Source organism: Plecotus auritus (genome assembly GCF_963455305.1).
Source record: "Plecotus auritus genome assembly, chromosome: 5".
NCBI lineage: Eukaryota > Metazoa > Chordata > Mammalia > Chiroptera > Vespertilionidae > Plecotus > Plecotus auritus.
Window position 1 is genome coordinate 73,779,523 of NC_137776.1, and position 20,162 is coordinate 73,799,684.

Genomic DNA, 20,162 nt, shown 5'->3' on the forward strand with positions numbered 1-20,162 from the left:
CTGAAGAGCCAGTCAAAAAAATAACTTGAAGATTACAAACTGATACGTCTTCAGGGCCAAGCATTTTGCATAAATTGATGAGGGTACTATAACCCCAACTAAATTTAAAAACACCATTTCAGTAAAATAAAAGATACTGTGGACAAAATTGAGTCAGTCACTGGATAGCAACTCCTGTTATAGACCCATTAGCCTCATTGTTTAATGTGTAATGAGCACATATGAAGTCAATATTATTTTTAAACAAGTCTTGCAATACAGGTAAAAAAAAAAAAGATATCAGAGTTCTAGGTGCATGTTGGTGATCTTGGGAAGCATGGATCTTCCAAGGCAAGTTTCAGCTAAGCTGTCAGGTAGGAACTGGGGGCTTCAGAATTCGAAAGGAGAGGAGCGGACAGAAGCTCAGACTCATAGTCAAAAGATGCAAATTAGTTCTTCTTATGGATCCAGAATCTGATCTGTGTTTCCTTGTCCATAATCATAGCAAAACTGCTTACCAATTACACATAGTTGAGAGAAATAAGGAATTGTGTGGCCTCAAAAGAGCCTATTTTGTGCATGGTCATGTAATCCTAAAGACCTGAGAATCAACTTGCCTTGGGCAGAGCTAAATCTTTAAACTAGTTAATTCCTTGGTTCATTTCAATACCTGGATTTTACTGTATTGTGGCCCTAGTTTGTTGAATTTGAAGAAATTACTCTTCAAAAAGTTCCTCTTTCCCTTTGTTTTTCTTTATTTCTCAGGATGGAGTAAGCTGCAAAGTAGCTCATCCTGCCAGCTGAGCCTATGTGCTCTGCTTTTTGCTTCACAGTCAGTGCTGTCACCCTTGCTTTAATGCAGGTGCGCATTGATCATGGCCGGCAACTCGTTTTAAGGGCTGTGATGGCAAGCTCTTCTTGAATAGACAAGAATAGCACTAATGATAAGGACTACTTGCATAGGTTTTGTAAATTAGGTTACTGTTTCCACAATCAACATCACAAAAATTCCACAAGTCTCCTTGGAGGACAATGTTCTGCCTGACACCAACAGCAAATATCCAATAAATATTTTTAATAGTCAAGAACTTGGTGAAAATTTTGCATGCTCTGTAAAAGTCTAAGTTGGGCCTGTTTTCAGTTTTCATTTTGAAAGCATAAGCAGTCATAGATGGCAAACAAACATACTAACATTTTAATTTTAATTAAAAAATGGACTCATTTAAAAGTTTATCATAAATTCATCAAGACTAAGGAAGGGGGAATAAAAATGGGTAATGAATAAAATGTAACCAGATAAGAATACTTGCACCTTGACTTGTTACCAGAGAAAGTACTTTAATAACTTGGATATGCCAAAGGAGACACGACAAAGGAAATATGTCAAATAGAGTTTAAAGTAGGTTAAAATAAGGTAGGAATCCCACAATTTTAAATTAAAAAAATATTTGAGATTTACAATCCATAGAAATCCATCTACAGGAAAAAAGAGTGAAGATTTTTTATTTATTTCACAGGCCAATTTTAAACACTGTGTACAATATTTGTGTCATAAAGTAAAGTACATATTGCTAATACAATTGTTGAGAGTGAGGAGGTACTGGCAGAGACAATGATGAGGTCTAGGAAGCGAAGGGGCTGAGCCTGGGCTATCCCAGGATAAGGAGTGTACCTCACTTGATTGTAACCTCCAACAGAACAGAGAATCTTTCTGTTTTGTGTCCTCAGCTTTCAAAGCAGGCTCTTACATATAATGGATGGCAATAAATATCTGTTAAATGAATAAAAGCATGAACTAATGAATGAATGTATGAAAGTAGTTGATCTGCTTGCCTTCTTTCCCACTTTGGGAATTCTTAAAGGAACAGAGGCAGGATTGGGGTGATGACCACTCAGTGAGCAGGAAATGATTAATGCAGGGACCTCAGGACACACCATTAGAGTAACATTTCCAAGGGTTTGTATTATATAAGATAAAGAACACTAGGGTAAAAATAACAATTATAAAATTAGCTTAAATATAGTTCTTTACTATCCAAAATAAGTTGTAGGTGAGAATTATAAGGATGTCACATTAATAATCTGTGTGAAAGTAAAAGCTATTCATTAGTATTTTCAAGACAGGAAGAAAAATGTCTTCTATCTTTCCTTCTTTTTCTTTTTTTTTTTTATTTTAACTATGGAGGTTAAGGATAGCACATCCAGGAATGTAAACTTCTTTCCCATCTATTTGATCATGCGTTATTGGCATTAACACTGTCAATAATTCATGGTAAAAGAGGAAGTTGCCATGAAAGGTTACCCATTGTCAGGCTATGATCAATAGGTAAGACCACAGTGGGTGATGCATTATCATGTATCAGCCAGAATCACTTTCTCATGGATCTTGAAAACAGAAGTTACGCTCAGTTTGTGTTACCTGAACAAAGCCTATTTGTTCCGTCTCCTTTCACTGCTGATTATAGACTATGCCTTGAATACATTTTGAGTCCAGAACAGCTCTTGCTATTTAATTCCTGTTATCTGGCGGTGGGCCTCTAGGACTTGCCTCCGTGTTTTGATGTTGGCGTTTATATTTGAGCAAACAAAACTGTCACTTTGCTTTCCTGTCTTCCTCTATTGGGTCACTCTGTGCTCCATGATATGAGCCAAGACAATGCAATGCAAGGAGACACATGTCCCTTCCAATTGGAAATATGAAGACTGTAGCTTCCTTTTAGCCTGTGGGAAAGAAAGCAGGTCAGGTGTCCAAAAGCAATGGAGGAAAGTTAGTGTCATCACTATTTCTCTTCCCCACAGAAATAATGTAAGATCATGAGGCATGAACAGCACTGGTTTCTACACAGAGGGATACAGAGAAAACAGTATCTGTTTTGTTATGTGTATGATACTGTAGAAGGGCACCCATCTAACAGCAAGACTACCATTTCTGAACACTTTCAAAGACATTCTTAATCTAATACCATCTTGGAACCTCAGGGGGGAAAATGTGGCTCACTTATTAAAATCACATCCTAAATGATAATAAATAAATAAAACATTAGCAGTCATTTGGCTTCTTTGATTTAGAAAGTAAAATCACCTGATAATTTATATATTTTGGTTTTCAAAGTCAGACATCTAAAACATTTTGAAACTTAAACATTCAAATTTGTTTTTGTTTCATTTTATGTTATTTTTATTGCACCCAAATGCTAGTAAATAAAATAATTTAGACATAGTGGGTGAGAGGTCTGCATCAGTCAGTTTAACTTTTGTCATCAATGTCATTTGCACGTGGGAAATGCACCATACCGTGGAAACGGTAGGGGCCACCAGAAACGACATGCTGGTGCTTCTCTAATAAAAGAAAAAAAGATAGAATATAATAATAATAAATAGGATAAAGTGAAAAAAGAATAAAATAACTCTGGATTTCCTGAGCTGTCTTTTTGTTTGATTGTTTGTTTGTTTGTTTGTTTGTCTTTTGCCTTCCTCCAAAGATTCTTCTGTCCTTTTCTGAGGATATACAGGGTGGGGCAAAAGTAGTTTTACAGTTGTTCATATGAAAAATAATATAATACTTAATAAATAATAATACAAGAATAAACTCTCTGTTTTGCATACTCACAAATGTAAACCTGTTTATATCCCACCTTGTATATGATTTCTCTTACTTTATCCATGAAATTGCTTGACATCTGACAACCATACACCCTGTTATAATTGAAATCCCATATCTCTTCCCCAATAAACTTACTGCCAGTGCATTGGAAGTGAATGGGAATCATAAAAATCCATCACCTCAAAGGAGGAGCCTATGAGATTACACGTAGAGAAGATGCATTGTGGCTGGGAGAGAGTGGCACTGTACATTTGCGAATTACTTACAAGACACATTCATGTAAAAATTATTGCCTTTTCCTTACTTGGTATTGTTTGGAGATGGTTCTGCTGATAAGTTTTTAATATGCCTTTTGAAAACTGACAAGTACTTTACCCACATCTCTTTAGGAACGCAGGGATTCAAAGGCTGGATAAAATACTTTCATGCTTCCCAACACAAACCTGAGAGGGTAATTAAACAGATGGTAACAATAAACGGAATCTGAACACATCAGGGACTGGAGTCCCTTATTAAAAGCCTTATGCGCTGAAGGGAGGGGAAAACCAACTCTGGGGAAGTGTTTTTGCAGCCAGCACCTTTATGTCTGCCTTGACCTCAGAAACAGAAGCGAATCAACCAATTAGGGCTGGCTTTCCTACCATTTGGGAGAGGACACTCCAGAGGTCTTCTGCACACTCTGAGGAGCAGGAGTGCAAAGTGTGCCTCTAAAGGAATGCCTCAGAATTGCCTTCAAAGACATCAATTTTAGCCCTGGCCAGTGTTGCTAAGTGGTCAGAGTGTCTGCCTGATCACCCAAGGGTCGCAGGTTTGATTCCTGGTCAAGGGCACGTACCTGGGTTGCAGGTTTGATCCCCAGCCCCAGTCAGGGCCCATGCAGGAGGCAACCAATCAATGTGTCTCTCTCACATCGACGTTTCTCTCTCTCTCTCTCTCTCTCTCTCTCTCCTCTCTCTCTCTCTCTCTCTCTCCCCTTTTATTTATTTTTTCTCTCTCTCCCCTCCCCTTCCTCTCTTCTACTCTCTCTTAAAAAAATCAATGGAAAAATATCCTCAGGTGAGAATAAACAAAAAATCAAACAAACAAAAAAGACCTTAAATAAGACATACCAATTTTGTAGCTATCAATTCACACCATCCCCACCCCTCTGACACACACACACACACTCTCACATGGAAACCTATGTTGGAAGACTTATGCTTGAAGCACAAAGCTAGTTTCTCTACCTGAGGCTGAAACTAGGTATAGATCCTTACGATAATACAGGTATTCTGAATATTTTCAACCTCATTTGTGGAAACAGAATGATCTCCTACTTATTCCATCCTTGAAACAAATGAGAACTCTTCTTATTTCTCAGAAATTATTGTCACTGCCCTGAGTCTATCTGCAGACAAGGAGAATTGAAGCAATCTTGATATTTCAGCTTTTTTAATGTATGTGGTTATTTTTCCTAGAATGTAAAAATGAGCTCAAATATATAAACAGCATATACATCTCTCTCTGTATATATGTGTATATATAGAGAGATAGAGATGTATATATGTACTAGAAGCCTGGTGCACAAATTTGTGCACGGGTGGGGTCCAGCCGGCCCACCCCGATCAGGGCTGATTGGGATGAGCCGGCCGGGGAGAGGGGCCACAGGTGGTTGGCTGGCCTGCCCTGCTGCCTGGTCGAACTCCTGGTTGAAGAGACAATTTACATATTGGCCTTTTATTATATAGGATATATGTACTATACTAGTATATGCACCCAGTATACTGTATCTATGTATGTGTGTGCACACATACAGAAAGAATTCATTCTATGCAAGAAAGGATCATGTTACTGCGGAAGGTTGCAGTGTTACCATGCCACCACCCATGCAGAGATACTATGTTGCCATTACATAAGGCACTTACAACCTGAGGGATAATCATGTCAGTGTTTGTTCTTCTTCTGTTTCTCAACCTGCTTCAGTACTCTGCTTCACTTGGCAAGTTTTTGGAGTGCCACTTATGAGAAACATTCAACATCAGTACAACAATGATTTTGCTTAAGTGCTAGCAAGCAAAGTACCAGGTCAACTACAGTGTTTTAGATTAATCAAGGTTATAATGATGATCTATTAAAGGACATTTTTGAAAACTGAGGCAAGTATTAAAACAGGACAATCTACAAGGTATAGACAAATATAAATCAAATGGTAGACATCATATTTCAGCTTACTTGTTACCTCTCTGTGGGTTCACATTACCATATAACACTATCCAATTTTAATTTGGGGGCTTGATACTTAATAAATATAAAAAGACTGTTCCCATCTTCTGTTAAAATTGTACCTAAAAATGACATGCATCACCTTGAGAATTTGCTATAGAACTCTCTTAATAACATTGACTGTGGTTCCAAAGTTATCTTAAGAGTGAAGTGTAGCCGAAACCGGTTTGGCTCAATGGATAGAGCGTCGGCCTGCGGACTGAAAGGTCCCGGGTTCGATTCCGGTCAAGGGCATGTACCTTGGCTGCGGGCACATCCTCAGTGGGAGGTGTGCAGGAGGCAGCTGATCGATGTTTCTCTCTCATCGATGTTTCTAGCTTTCTATCCCTCTCCCTTCCTTTCTGTGAAATATCAATAAAATATATTTAAAAAAAAAGAGTGAAGTGTATTATATGAATTAATAAGAGACTGCAAATAATTTACTGGCATAGCATGGTTGCTGCCACACAGAGTAGTAGGTAACCTTTTTTAATTAGAATGTACACTTTTAGATTACTGACTATGAATATCGGGGGAACCAAGATGTTCGTTCATCAGTAATTCTCCTTTATGTCTACACTGAGATGTAAAAACGAGACCTCTGTATATATGTGTATATATAGAGAGATAGAGATGTATATATGTACTAGAAGGTATTTGGTATTTCAGAGCCTTTCAGGCTGGTGCAGAAGCTGTTTTACCTGTAATCTCTAGTGCTGCTCTGCCCCCTTGTGCTGCTATAGCGAACTCGACAGAGGAACAGTTTGTCTTCATCTTTGTACGTGAACTACAGAAAACCCCCGCAGTCTCTTCTCACTTTTCTGGCAAGTTCAAGGTCAGTGTCTAGCTATTTTCAGCTCATCTCTTCTTGATCCATGCAGAGGAATGACAAGGTAACGTGATTCGAGGTCAGCTGTATTACAGGAACCGTTACATAAACGGAGAAAGTGAAAATCAATCCTAGCTGACAGTGACTTCGGGATAATCAACGCTCACTGGATGCCTCTGTCAGCTCGCCTGCATCAAATACCGTGTGACTTCTGTCAGGTCTTTTTAATAAAACTATATTCTCACTTTCAGCAAACTAAATAACTATTTCACTTGAGCTGGATTTTTCAGCTGTTAGCCTTCCAGATCTGTAAACTATGCTAATGATTCTTTGAAAAATTTCATGGTTGATACCCATTATCCTGCAGTTTGTTATTCACCTGAGATGCAAGGTACTTTTGCAAAACATGCCCTTATTTTGCTTGGTTCCTGGGAGCTTCCCTACAAGCTGTTGTATCTTCAGCATTGAACTCAACACGCTTCCCCAAATCATCCTCAGCCCTAACTCCTCTCTCCTCCCTCTTGGTATCAGAGCCCCTTCATCAATCATTTCTTGTTGAGAGATTAGGTTTCTTTCTCCATTTTAGGTGTTCATCATTGCTTTCCTTTTAATCTCTGTATTTCCTACTCGAATGTTTTTCCCTGATGCAGAATTGGAAAAGCAGTGTTTAACAAGATGTTCCCCATCAGTGGCATTCCCACTGACTGCACCTGATATGCCAGTCTAGGAAGGAGCTATTTTATCCCACCCACCTTGCGCTCCCTGGAAACTGTCAGGCACTCAGTCCTCCACTGAAGTACAATTTACCATAATATTAGTTGTCAGTAAATTCAAAGACGGAACTCCTAAAGCTATAAAATGGATTAGAAGCAATTTAAAAAAGAATTAACAAACTAGAGTAAGAGTATACTGTCAACAAACAAATGCTCCATCATAGGACTGTAATTTGGAATTTTAATTACCCCTCTGCTTCTGTAACAAAACAATGTCTGAACTGGCAGCGATTTGAATCTCTCACAGGTCATTGAGCATTCTAGTTAATTACTCTATGAATAGCCTGTTTTTCTCCCCTCTGGAAACACGTTTCTAATGGCAGTCAAGGTCTGACAAATGTGTCATCTACATAATTAGCTAGGAAGCAACACAAAACATTAAACATGCTTTGTGCCGACAACTATCAAAACATTTCATTTGTTGTCAATTATTCATTACTTTGTAGGTTCTGAAGGGGTTGTTATTATGGAAATAAGTCCAGATGCTAACAAGGTTAGAGTTTTGGATTCAAATTAGTAATCAGAGGACTAACTTTTTAAAAAATGTATCTCATCTCGTGTACATTCAGCACCGTGTTCAATCTGTAGGAGATTACAAATGTAGCTGTGTTCAAGGTAAAATGGAAAAGTCAGAGCCATGTATGTGAATCCGGGAGCCCTGGCTCCTTCTTTGAAGTACCAGCTCTACAGTGTTGCTGTAAACTTTCTGAACCTTTGACAAGTCCAATTTGTGCTTGGTAAACAGAGTTAAAGATTTTCACAGCATGAGATGACATGGGATGGTGAAGACAAGGAAAACAATCTCTGGTGGTTTTTTTATTCTCCCACCTCCCCCCCATCAGGGCATATTATGTAAAAGTCAAAATGCAGGCTAATAAACTATTTTTGTCTGCTCTACAGAAACCTCCATACCTTAGGTAACCCTTGAATTTAATAAAAAAATTTTTTTTCCTGATTTTGAAATCTTCTTTTATTATTGTTTTAATATCACAGAAAAGGCCATGTATTTTGTTGAAAGCAGCACTCCTGATGTATATGGAGGATATAAAAAGATTTCTCAACAAAATTGACCTCTCAGTGGCAAAGAAAATTGCGGTGGAAGACACATTATTGCTTAGTCATATCTGAAGCTTGGATCTATGGAGAGTCACACTCCACTGTCCTCCAGCTTTTCCTTATAAACCAAAATGCCTTACAAATGTCATAGCAATAGTCCAATAAAGATTAGGAACAAAACCCTGTCCTTACATTGATGAGATAAGGAAGATTTAACTGCGGGATGCAGTGTATAACAACAGCTCATAAGGTTTGTTGTTGAATCAGAAAAACAGAATTCAAATTATACTTGTGTGTGTGTGGAATTTAATTGAGATGAGCAGTTTATTTTCTACATAATGTTTAATCAGATGCCTGTAATACAGAGCTAGATAAAAAGAAAGAAAACAAATTCTATCAGGAGAAATTGAGAAGACCCGTTATCTACCGGGTGTGCGAAATATGTCAGAAAATAATTCTACCCTGGGTGCTGAGATTACCCAGTTAATAAAAAAAATAAAAAATCAGCCACTCGCTAAGAGAAAATAATTGTCTGTATCTATATTTTTCAAAGTAAAAAGGCAGCCACATCGTACATTAAGTAGGACACATTAAAATGAGCTTTAATAATCTTTATGCAGAAGGAAACTAATCCTTTTCCAGATCATACAATCCACAGCAATAAAAGGAAATCATCAAACTAAAAACAATTTTAGAAATGGCTGCAGACTCTCATTTAATTAACATGCAACAGATCATATATTTATGAGGAAGTCAAAATATTTAGGAAGCCTATAATCCTGTAAGCCTTAATGTGGTATAAAAACAACAAATAAATGCAAAGTGTTACTGTTATCCATGCCTGCCTGATCAATGGTTTTCACATATTGATCTATAAATGGAGCTGACAGTCTGTGTTGGCTGCACATTTTCCAAGCGGCGCTATTTTTGCACAAAACCAATACGGGCAATTACCTTTGTTTGAGATGCCAAGTCTTATCAATTCAAAGTGATTTAGTGTCATTTTAATTAAATATCAGGATCCACTTCAGGACAATTTATACAAACAAAGCCTCAAACCTAACTATAAGCTTGATTTGAAATAAACATGGACAAGTCATACAGTCACATAATATTTCTCAAAAACTCGACTGAACAGAAGGCTTATATTTTTAGTAGCAATTTTTATGTCTGCCTTTTTGGCTAGCCACAACTTTGGCAAGTATCCTATAATCACAGCAGTAAGAAACAAAAGAAAGTTGTTTCCTCTTTTTTCTTATAATAGATTAAAAAGGAACACGAAGGAGCCCAGACTGTTAACAGAAGCAAAAGGAATCTCATGTGTTAATGTTTAGCAATGGTTCAAGCTAAGTCTTTATCTGAACGCTAATAGAAAGATATTTCCCTGTCCATAATGGCCATGAATGAATTAATGCACTTCTGTGGGGTTTACAAGATGGAAATGGTAAATATTCATACATGTTGCTGCTTAAGCCACCAGCATTAAATACTGAAACTACTCCTGCCTGCAAATCCTATGTCTGCAGTTTCCTGACTTCAACTATTCAAACTCTTCATTAATATCTATTCTAAAATGTCTACTAGGTTGGAGGATCGCTCTTATAAAAACATCAACGCCACATTAAACCTTTTGCATTAGCTATTTATTTGCTGGATTGCATGCTAGCCTTTTTAGCCCTTAAAGAGCCATACTTCACTTGCCCCATTTACACTCACTAAGCTTTCTGCTTCTGTGGGTAGCACATTCTGGTAAATAAATAGCAGTCCACCTTTAAGAGGGCTCACTCCAGTACTGAGGGTGAGACAGCAAACCACTGAGACCAAAGAACATTCTTTCCCCACCAAGCAGAGGTCTCCAGATCTTGCTCACAGATAGGCAATTTTCTTGCTAACCAAGTCCTCCCATGTCCAAATTTCCTCCCTCGCCAATATTCCTCAGGTACTACAGTGACCTCTTTGAATTTTGAAAAGGCATTGATCTTATAAACCACATAAAAATGATTATTTGGTGTTTAAGGAAAATGATGCATACCACCCAATAAAATAGTAATGGAGTATCGATACCTGGTCACTGAAAAGCTTCCCTGAAGCACTTAGGTAATCAAAACTTTTAATTTAACAAGTAAATTCACCTACGTTTGCAGGGCTTAGGGTTGAATTAATGTTTATATTGACATTTCCAACTTTTGCTCCTAGATTTAAACACCAACAAATCGGCTCTTATCAGGCATATAGGAGAAGTTTATTTTGTGTTCTGAGCTCACAGTTGTATTGAACATAGTTATAATTGAACAAAATAAACAAGATGAATTTGTGAACTAATGACAAAATTATGTAATTGACTTGACCCTAGAACCTTTGATTACTTTTTGTAATAAGTTAAATTGTTATGAACATAATGTCAGATTCTTGTGTTATTATGTACTCTAATAAGTCCATATTTGCATAATTGTCATGACAGTTACATACATACATATATACCAGGCATATTAAATAGGATGCACATATATATATATATATATATACCATGCATATTAAATAGGATGCATAAGATATATATATATACAGTTTCTAAGTATTCTTAATTTTTTCTGTACAGATTAAATGTATGTATCTCTGTTACAACATGTGCACACATTTTTATTATACATTTTCTCCTATTTCTCCTAAGTTCAAAATCCCCCCCTTGACCTCACTCCAACCTTCAACTTCTGAAAGATCAAGTTCTTAGTTAGCTTGAGCAGATATCTTTAACAGGCTTGTTTGAATAAATATGCCCAAATACTTTACATTCTGTCAGTATCTAGTCAGAAAATTGTACATGGAAAAAAAGAGATGAAAAGAACTGAGACAGAAAGAAAATTAGTGCCATGGCAAGCTTTCAATACAGTATCTCTGAGCCAAGTTTTCTTGGTGAAATGACATATCCTCACTGAAATACCCTTTTTATATAATTATGCACCGAGCACACATCACCCAAAGTAACTTATTTTTGTTCCTTATCGAAGAATACATATTGCCCAGGCTAAGAATGAGGAAACAAAAGCTGGGATAATTATGGCTGATTTAACTTTGGAAAACTCTTATTCTCCAGCAGTCCAGCATACAAACCCCCAAACTAAAGTTATGTAACAAGGTAATATCAACAATGAGAAACTGCATGATAAAATCCTGCCCAAAAGTGAAAAATGCTAATTTTGTCTCATTTAGCAGCTGGATACAGAAATGCTCATTAGTTTTAAGAGGGTTAATCCTTTTAACTTTTGCATATTGATATGCCAATTATGCCTAATTGTACAAGAGGCATCAGTCAAGGTAATAGTGCATAAACACATGAAAGTTATTAAGTACATCCCAACATGTAATAAAGTAGGTGTTAATTGGTAGCTGAGTTCTGCGGGCTATTGAGGTGGATAATTCATTGAGAGATGGATCACTTGTAATTTCTCTCCATAATTCCTTTTGCAGTCTCACGCTGTGATGTTTTCATGCTTGTCAAAAACAACTGCGGCATAGTGTCTTTTGTTAAACACAGCCAATAAAATATGTTAGGCATCATTAAATATACTTAACTTTTAAACTTCTTCAAAGGTATAGTTCTTATTGATAATACATTATAGAGATTCCAATAATTTACTCTAACCACTGCCTCAAGTTCATAGTTGAAGAACATTTTAGCTGGTTCAAAAGCAGAGTCAGGCTGGCAGTGTTGTGCCTCCCCGCAGACAATACTTTTAAATGAGAAATAAATAAAGAAAAATGCATCTCTGGATACCTTATCTAAGGGTGTATTTCTCGCTCCCAAAATATAATCACTGGCTTCCTTATGCTAAATTTGTCTTTAATACCTGAAGAAGGAATGATTCAAATCCTATATTTCTCAGGTGCCTGAGATGATTGTGGGTTAATTTTGCACTTGAAATTTGAGTGAAAAACAGGGAATACATGTAATTGGTAACATGCTACTCAGAAAGTTTATCTCATTTAATAACTCAGTTAGGGAGCTAAATATTTCATAGGTCCCTGTGATATTAACAGAACACACAATTAATAGCTCACATGTTTCTGCTGGGTGACTGGAAAACACAGCCTGTCCCCAGCTAACCTATTTCTTGCTTTTGCTCTCACTGTGAGAAACAAAATAGATCCGGGGTCCAAAAGAGTGGCTAACATTGCATAAATAATTTTGTAACATCCTATGGCCTCAGCTGCAAGTTACCACCATTATGGAAGAAAATTAACCAGAGGAGACTCATTGTAATCAGTGTGTTTAGTGGCTCAGGATGTGTGCAGGGGCAGGGACACAATTGGCAGTAGAGTTCATCTCTAACTATTTTATTTCAAATCTTCCTAATGACACATTATTGAAACAAAATGGCTTCCTCTCCAAACCTTAAATTGCCACACCATTTCAATAGTTTCACTCATTCCAAATCAGTCCTAATTTCCAATATTATATATTGCTGGGAGAATTTTAAGAAAGAAATTGTCACTTTATTTTTTTTCCAAAGACTTTTTTCTCATCTCGGTTTATTCTTAGCTAATTTTAGCCTCTGGCTTTTCAAAGTGATGTACTATATTTGGAAGTAAAAACACCACATGCTAACATAACCTCATTATTTTTATGACACTGAAGCATGATAGTGGAGGCCCTTAAAATGAGGCAAAGGTGCTCTTCGGTCTAGCTCCAAATCCACTTTATCACTGGATTAAGCTCATCTCTTCTCTCGCAACTGGGGACATTATTATGACTATAAGTAGGCAAGATAAAATACATTACAAAATCAGTTTTCTCATGCACATTAGGAAAACAAATAAAACAAGGCTAATTCGTGTTGTTGTGTGTTTTTTTGTTTGTTTGTTTGTTTTGTTTTGTTTTTACAAAATTTTGTGTTAGGGAACTTGGTTGTTAAGGATATTGACTTACAGGTTCAGTGACCTTCCCAACATCGGTGAGGATCATGGATTTACTTTGGCTCAGTCTATCATGGTGACTGTTGGCATTTTTGATTCTCATCTGCACAGCTCCAGTGCCTTGGCGGGTGGAATTCAGTGTTTCTACAGAAGTATCTGAATTTGTAGATTTCTGCATATTACAGTGTTATCCCTGGTAAAATAAAAAAGCATCATATTATTCTCTAAATGTGTACTTTTCCATGAAAAACTCTTGGTGGAGTGCACATTCCTGTTAGCCAATAAGGTACAAAAATGAAATATAAAGTCTTCACTTTTCTGAGTAGTAAATAAAAAGGTCATTTCTTTGTAATTGTTTCAATCAATTAAATTACTGGACAATGCTGTACATGCCAGAGGACTTCAAAGTTCATAGGCAACATGCCCATACTCTGTGCAATTTCTAATTCTATTAAGGAATTAATGGCAATATCATACAATCTCCCTTATATAGAAATGATGTTGTTATCTAGTCATCTTTAGGGTATATTATTTTTTTATTCACATTTTCATCTGTTACCCACTCCACTCCCACATATGACTACCAACACTGTTTTTTGGTGAACAAATAACTATGTCAATAAAGTCAACTTTAAGTGAAAAGAATTGGCATTACAGCAAACCAAGCTGGTCCCAATGTCTATCAAATATGTTGGCTTGGTCTTATTAGCATGCCCCAGTGCCCCCCCAAACCCCCCACACACACTTATAATATCCACAGGGAGCATTAAAATTCTTTTGTCCATCACCATCTGCCAACTGAACTAGATTCAGTAGCTTAGTTGGACATAATATTTACAAAGAATGTGAAGAAAGAGAAAATCAACACCATTTATTTATGTATTTATTTATTTATACGAATATTTTCATAGACAAAATTTGACCAGACAGGAAAATTGAATGTGTACACATTTAAAGAAGTAGCAGTGAATAAACAATAATTTGGAAAAAGAAAACAAAGAGAACTGAATGAACTTTGGTAGTAGTAGTGGGTAGATTAGAAGAGCTTTAGTTACTTCCTCAAATCTATAATTCTTTTCAACTGCTCCTCCCCATAAGCACCACAAATGAACATATCATCTCATTTAATATAGAACTTTTACAATGCAAACACAGCTTCTAAGATTCTAGAAACAGATCCTGGCCTGATTGGTGTCTCCACATTCCGCCTAGGTAGACATTCCATAGCTAGCGTGGGCATGTGTATAAACAGTAGAACAATTTGTCACCAGTTATAGAAGCCAATAAAATCCAAAAGAAGGATGAAATTTTAAGAAGCAACTACATTGGTAGCCCTATGTCTGCTGAGCAGACAATGGGGCTTGAATTATGGTAATGTTCAAGAGGACACTAAAATAATTAGAAAAGAATGAAAGCATTTTAATAGGAGGAAAGTGTCACCTCATAACTGACACTAGTAAGGCAACTGAGTGTCGGGCAATGTGTTCAGTGGCTTAATCCTTGTAAAACCTATGAGATAGACATTAAACACATGTCTGTAGAGGAGAATACTAAGAGTCAGAGAGACTAGTAATTTTTCCAAGGATACTGTACAGAAAGAAGTAAAAGAGTATGCATTTTATTCTCCAAAAAAGACCCAGATAACCATCAGATGAATAGATGGACAAATTCTAAACTGATGCATACAACTACATGGATAAATTACAAATTCAATGTGCTGAATGAAAGAAGCCAGGCAAAAAAATAAAAGTAGTTATCGGGTGCTCATAATTTCACTTACATAATGTTCTAGAAAATGCAAACTAACAGTGGCAGAAAGGTGATCAGTGATTGTCTAGGGATGGGATGGGGAGAGAAGTGGATTATACTGGATACAAGGAATCTTTGGGAGTAATAGATATGTTTGTTATCTAGTAGTCTACATATTTTAAAAGTAATCAAATTGTACACTTTCAGTATTTGCACTTTACTTCAGTTATACCTCACAAAGTAGTTTGTAGAAATGCTGTTTTAAGAATTTCTTCACAGATGGTTGCTCATATTTTCATTTTTATGTTTCTACATTAGTGATGTATTATAAAATTTATCCAATTGAGAATAAAATTTCACTTTTAATAAGATTTGAAACATAATTTGAATAAAGGAAGATTTTGTCCCCCCTATTTCATAGAAATATAATAACAATTACTTTGATGAGAAGAGTTTAAAGATATATCAAATCTGGCCACTAATGTAGGCATAAGGGATCTTACCTCTATATCTAACTAGAATAAGATATAGATTAATATATATATACATATATCCTTTCTTTTAAAAAGTAAATGCATGTGATATAGTTATTTCTCATATATCCCAGTACATGATAACTTATTTATTTTATTCTGTCTGTGATTTATCATTGAGCCCATTAATGTTTCTTAGCAGCAAATCTATGAATCTTTGACATTTATGAAAATGCTACTACTAAAAGCATGATTTTTTTTCAGGGTGTATTTTAGTGAATTGAAATAAGGGTGAATGAAGGCATGAAAATCTAGAAATTGCCTTTGTAATGGAGACCTTAGGTTCATGGTAGATTGGCTACATAAAAAATGTCCTCATGACTTTAGAAGCACTGTTTCTAATGGACACCTTTGTGATCTTGTACACATCAATGGACCGCTGTTTCATCACTGGAAAAAATGATAGTGAGGGGGCAGGGACAGCTCAGAGGACTGCTGTGACCTGCTGGGTCCTTTTCTTTCTTTTTTCAAATATATTTTTATTGATTTCAGAAAGGAAGAGAGAGATAGAAACACCAATGATGAGAGAGAAACATTGATTAGCTGCCTCCTGTATGCCCTCTGCTGGGAATTGAGCCCAAAACCTGGGCATATGCCCTGTCCAGGAATTTAACTGTGACCTCCTGGTTCCTGGATTGACGCTCAACCACTGAGACACACAGGCTGGGCTGTAGGGTCCTTTTCACTTCCGATACTGACGTGCTTAAAGTCTGGGAGCTCAAGAAGAATTACTACAGATTTACAGAGCTTAGTAGTTTTAGGCAAATAAGCAACAATGTAAATGGTTTGGTGTGAATTGATGCCCAAGGATATGAGTTGGGGGAAACCTATGATTAAACATATAAATTTTTCTAGAAAAATCTGGGTTCTCCTCTGAGTGCATTCAAGGCTTGAGCTTTCATATTACTCATTAGATTCAAACTCTAAGGATGGTGTGTTTGTAATACTGGTGAGGAAAATCACTCAGGCCAAAGGCACTTTCTTCTGACCAAGAGCATGAAGCCACTGTATTTACATAGCCCGGCCATGTTCCATTTATAGGACATGCTGCTTCCTCAAAATCTGCAAAAATTTCGTTGTCAAATCAATATTTGCATTCTTGTATTGATTTCACAAGCAACTCCTAATTTGCCTAGTAATGTGCTGCTGTTAAAGGGCTGGACTACTTAAAAAGCCTCTTATCTGGCTTCCCCACATGTTTTCTTGGGGACAGACTACAGGAAACATTTTAAAAATCTTCCTTCTTTAGATCTTTCTGTTTGGTTGATCTCTTCCCCTCCTACAATGTTCTTACCCCATTCTCTCCTCTAGCTATCACTCCCTTTCCTTCTGACCCCATCCTTACATTTGGTTGATATCCCCTGCACTCCATTTCTTCTCTATTCAGCTTTCCTGTATTTTGTTCTACAATGGCAGTAACTTGATATTATTTTATAACTAGTGGCCCTGTGCATGAAATTCGTGCACGGGGGTTATCCCTCAGCCTGGCCTGCACCCTCTCCAATCTGGGACCCCTCAGGGGATGTCTGATTGCCAGTTTAGGCCTGTTCCCACATCCCTCTCACAATCCTGGACCTCTGGCTCCGAACCATTCACCTGCTTGCCTGCCCGATTGCCTCTAACCACTCTGCCTGCCGGCCTGCTCGCCCCCAACTGCCCCACCTGCTGGCCTGCTCACCCCCAACTGCCCTCCCCTGCCAGCCTCATGGCCCCCAACTGCCCTCCCCGGCTGGCCTGATGGCTTCCAACTGCCCTCCCTGGCCGGTCTCCTGAAGGTCTCCTGGTCTAATTAGCATATTACCCTTTTATTAGTATAGATAGTATAGATTGTTCTCATATTTATAAATAATTTTGCAGAACATTACTACATTGCTCAGGGAAGAATAAAGAAAAAAAAAACACAAAGTCTCTTGTCAAAGATTCTTACCAGCAGAATATAAATTATCCATTAAACATTCATTGAGATTTTCTTAAGTGGCACTATAGGAGAGACGGGATATACTCTTTTTTTTTTTAATGAAGTGTCTTACAGTTTGTCAGGGTGATAGAGCAACCATATATAATTAAATGAGAATAGAGTTGTATCCAGGTAGATAGAAGAGCAACTCAGGTGGAACTAGGAAATGGACAGACAGAAGCTGCTGTCTGCATAATAGATGAGCTAGTGCTAGAGGTAAGTCAGAGCAGATTGAGCATTTCAGGCAAGGAGCTCCGTAATGTAAAGGTATGCAAACGACTGTGAGATTATAAGGTAGATATTGAAATGTGTTATGAAGGAAAACTATAGTGCCAAGAAAGTTCAAGGAAAAGACAAATGATGGATTTTATTTTTTAAAAGGCATTTATCCTCAGTGTGTGTGATTCTGATCAGCTTGCTTGCCTCTCATCTGGCTAAAGGATTGACTGAAAACCCCACCCCTTCTAACTCAACCAGTGCTGTAAGGGGCTGATATTCTAGACACTCTGAAGGAGAGAATGTGGGAAGAGGGCTTTCCTTGGCATAATGCACAAAGGTCTTGTTTGGGCGATTTGAGCACAAGACAGAGAGAAGCAGTCCCCCTCACCCCCCCACCCCCACCCCCAGGACCGTGGTAGGGGCAGGAGGAAGGAAACCTGATGGACTGAAATGACAGCTGTGCTAGTGGCTGTGGAATTTATAACTGCTGTACTTGTGGGTTCAGAGATGATTTATTGTCTTCCCCGTTAGGAGCTACTCATTCTAAGCGGTTAAGGCTGTTTCTAGTTCAAATTTTGCAAGTTCTATTTGGATCCCGCTTGCAGCCCTTTCTTTTTGCCATCTTTCAATTTCTCATATTCCCTTTACCCACGTCCTAACACTCCTTTCTTCCTCTCCTTGGCACCTATGATTCCTTTCATATTTTATATGCCAAAGTCCTTACTGCAGCAACTACTCAGGCCTCCTCTTCTTATCAGAAGGTCAACACTTCTGATATTCCATCACCCATGCTGTCTTACCAAGTGCTTGAAACATACCCATTCACTCCATGAATCACTTAGATGTATCTGAGATGGGAATGGTTAAACTACTCAACACAATGTCAGACTTTCCCTTTACTTCTCGGGGTAGCATTTACCTGAATCTCAAACTGGAATCTCTTTGGTTATGTGGGGAAAATACCTTGCAGTGGAAGAGCTTTGATTAGCCAACTTCACATATGACCTTAAGTAAACTTAGGAGGGAGGTTGTATTGTGACTCGAGGTAGGATGTTAATTAGCATTGCATTCGGGTAAGTGGTGCCTCCTGGAGTTGTGCAATGTGATGGCCCTACCTTGGTGGGCTTATTTTTGAGTCTTCATGAAAGAAGTTTCTAGGGGAACAAACTCCATTAAAAAGCCTTTCCAACCTCCAATCAAAAGAAGCCCTCGCACCCCAGGGTCCATTCTAACTAAGCTGCCAGGAACGCATGTATCAAATTCAGGATGTACTCAGAAAGACCATGAAGAGCTTCAATGTGTGAGACTTTCTGTGTTATTATTCCAGGCATATTCACAGAGTTTTGAAATTAGATTCTGTTGTTCTACCCAGGTTTTTATTCTTCAATGACCTTCAACTTTCTAGACTTGGTAGAATAGATTGTATTATCAATATTTGTCTGTGTGTATTTCTATGCAACTTAGTAACATCAAACATTTTGTTAATTATAAGTAATATTAACTTTAAGTTTCATGTAAAACACATGTGATTTGATTCAGAATTTCCCTTGTTCTTCCTGATCTTCATCATCATCATCAGTTTTATTAAATAAAACATTGATGCATGAGACAAATAGAGCCTTGGTGAATGACTAATGAAAATATTAAGGAATTAGCTCATTTTGCATGTGTCTAACATATCCATTGATTTTCTAAAACTCTCCAAATAAATACCCCTGAGTTAGAAATTAAAATGTAAATCACTTAAGACTGGCTTCACGATTTCCAGACTTCCTGATTTTTATGTACCAAGAGAAGAGCAAGAATAGCTTCTGGTACTAGTATTGCACTAGTTCCACTTTCAATACTGTTTTAAAAACAGGAAGCAGTGATGACAATGCACTTCGTAAGAGCCACACAAGCTCTGGCTCTGCTCAACAGACTTGGTTCTGGGCTGTTCTGGGCCTGATTCTCGCACTGTTCCTGCAAATACCCAAATAGGAGTGAATGTGATATTCTGTCTAATCATAATTTCATAGCTGCTCTGTCAATTATTTTTTTGCACTCTGTTAATTACACTAAGACTCAGCAGCTTGCCCTTTTGAGTTAGAAAGTGAATTTTTGACATCTCTTTCCCATCAGCATCATTAAAAGTGGAAGTATATTAAGAAAATTGTGAGCTAGGAGATACTGAATTTGCACTATGCTATATCTCCAGGATGCAGAGCAGAGAAACTGAAGTTCAGAGATACAGAGACGTTTTCCCAAGGTGCAACAACCTATTCAAAAGTAGTCCCAGAACAGGACTCAGGGCCTACATCCCCAAACA

The 20,162-nt window shown here is 37.4% G+C and overlaps 1 protein-coding gene across 2 annotated transcripts in view; it reads right to left on the reverse strand.

Annotated features, from left to right (window-relative positions):
• Positions 1-20,162, reverse strand: part of ARHGAP15 (Rho GTPase activating protein 15) — a 691,399-nt gene that overhangs the window by 633,733 nt on the left and 37,504 nt on the right. Inside the window, exon 3 of one of the 2 annotated variants that reach the window (XM_080670352.1) lies at positions 13,410-13,589. The exons of the other annotated variant lie outside the window; for it this stretch is intronic. Coding sequence (XP_080526478.1) covers positions 13,410-13,574 — 165 coding nt within the window. The 5' untranslated portion in view covers positions 13,575-13,589. The remainder of the gene's footprint in view (positions 1-13,409; positions 13,590-20,162) is intronic. 2 annotated transcript variants of the gene reach the window in all.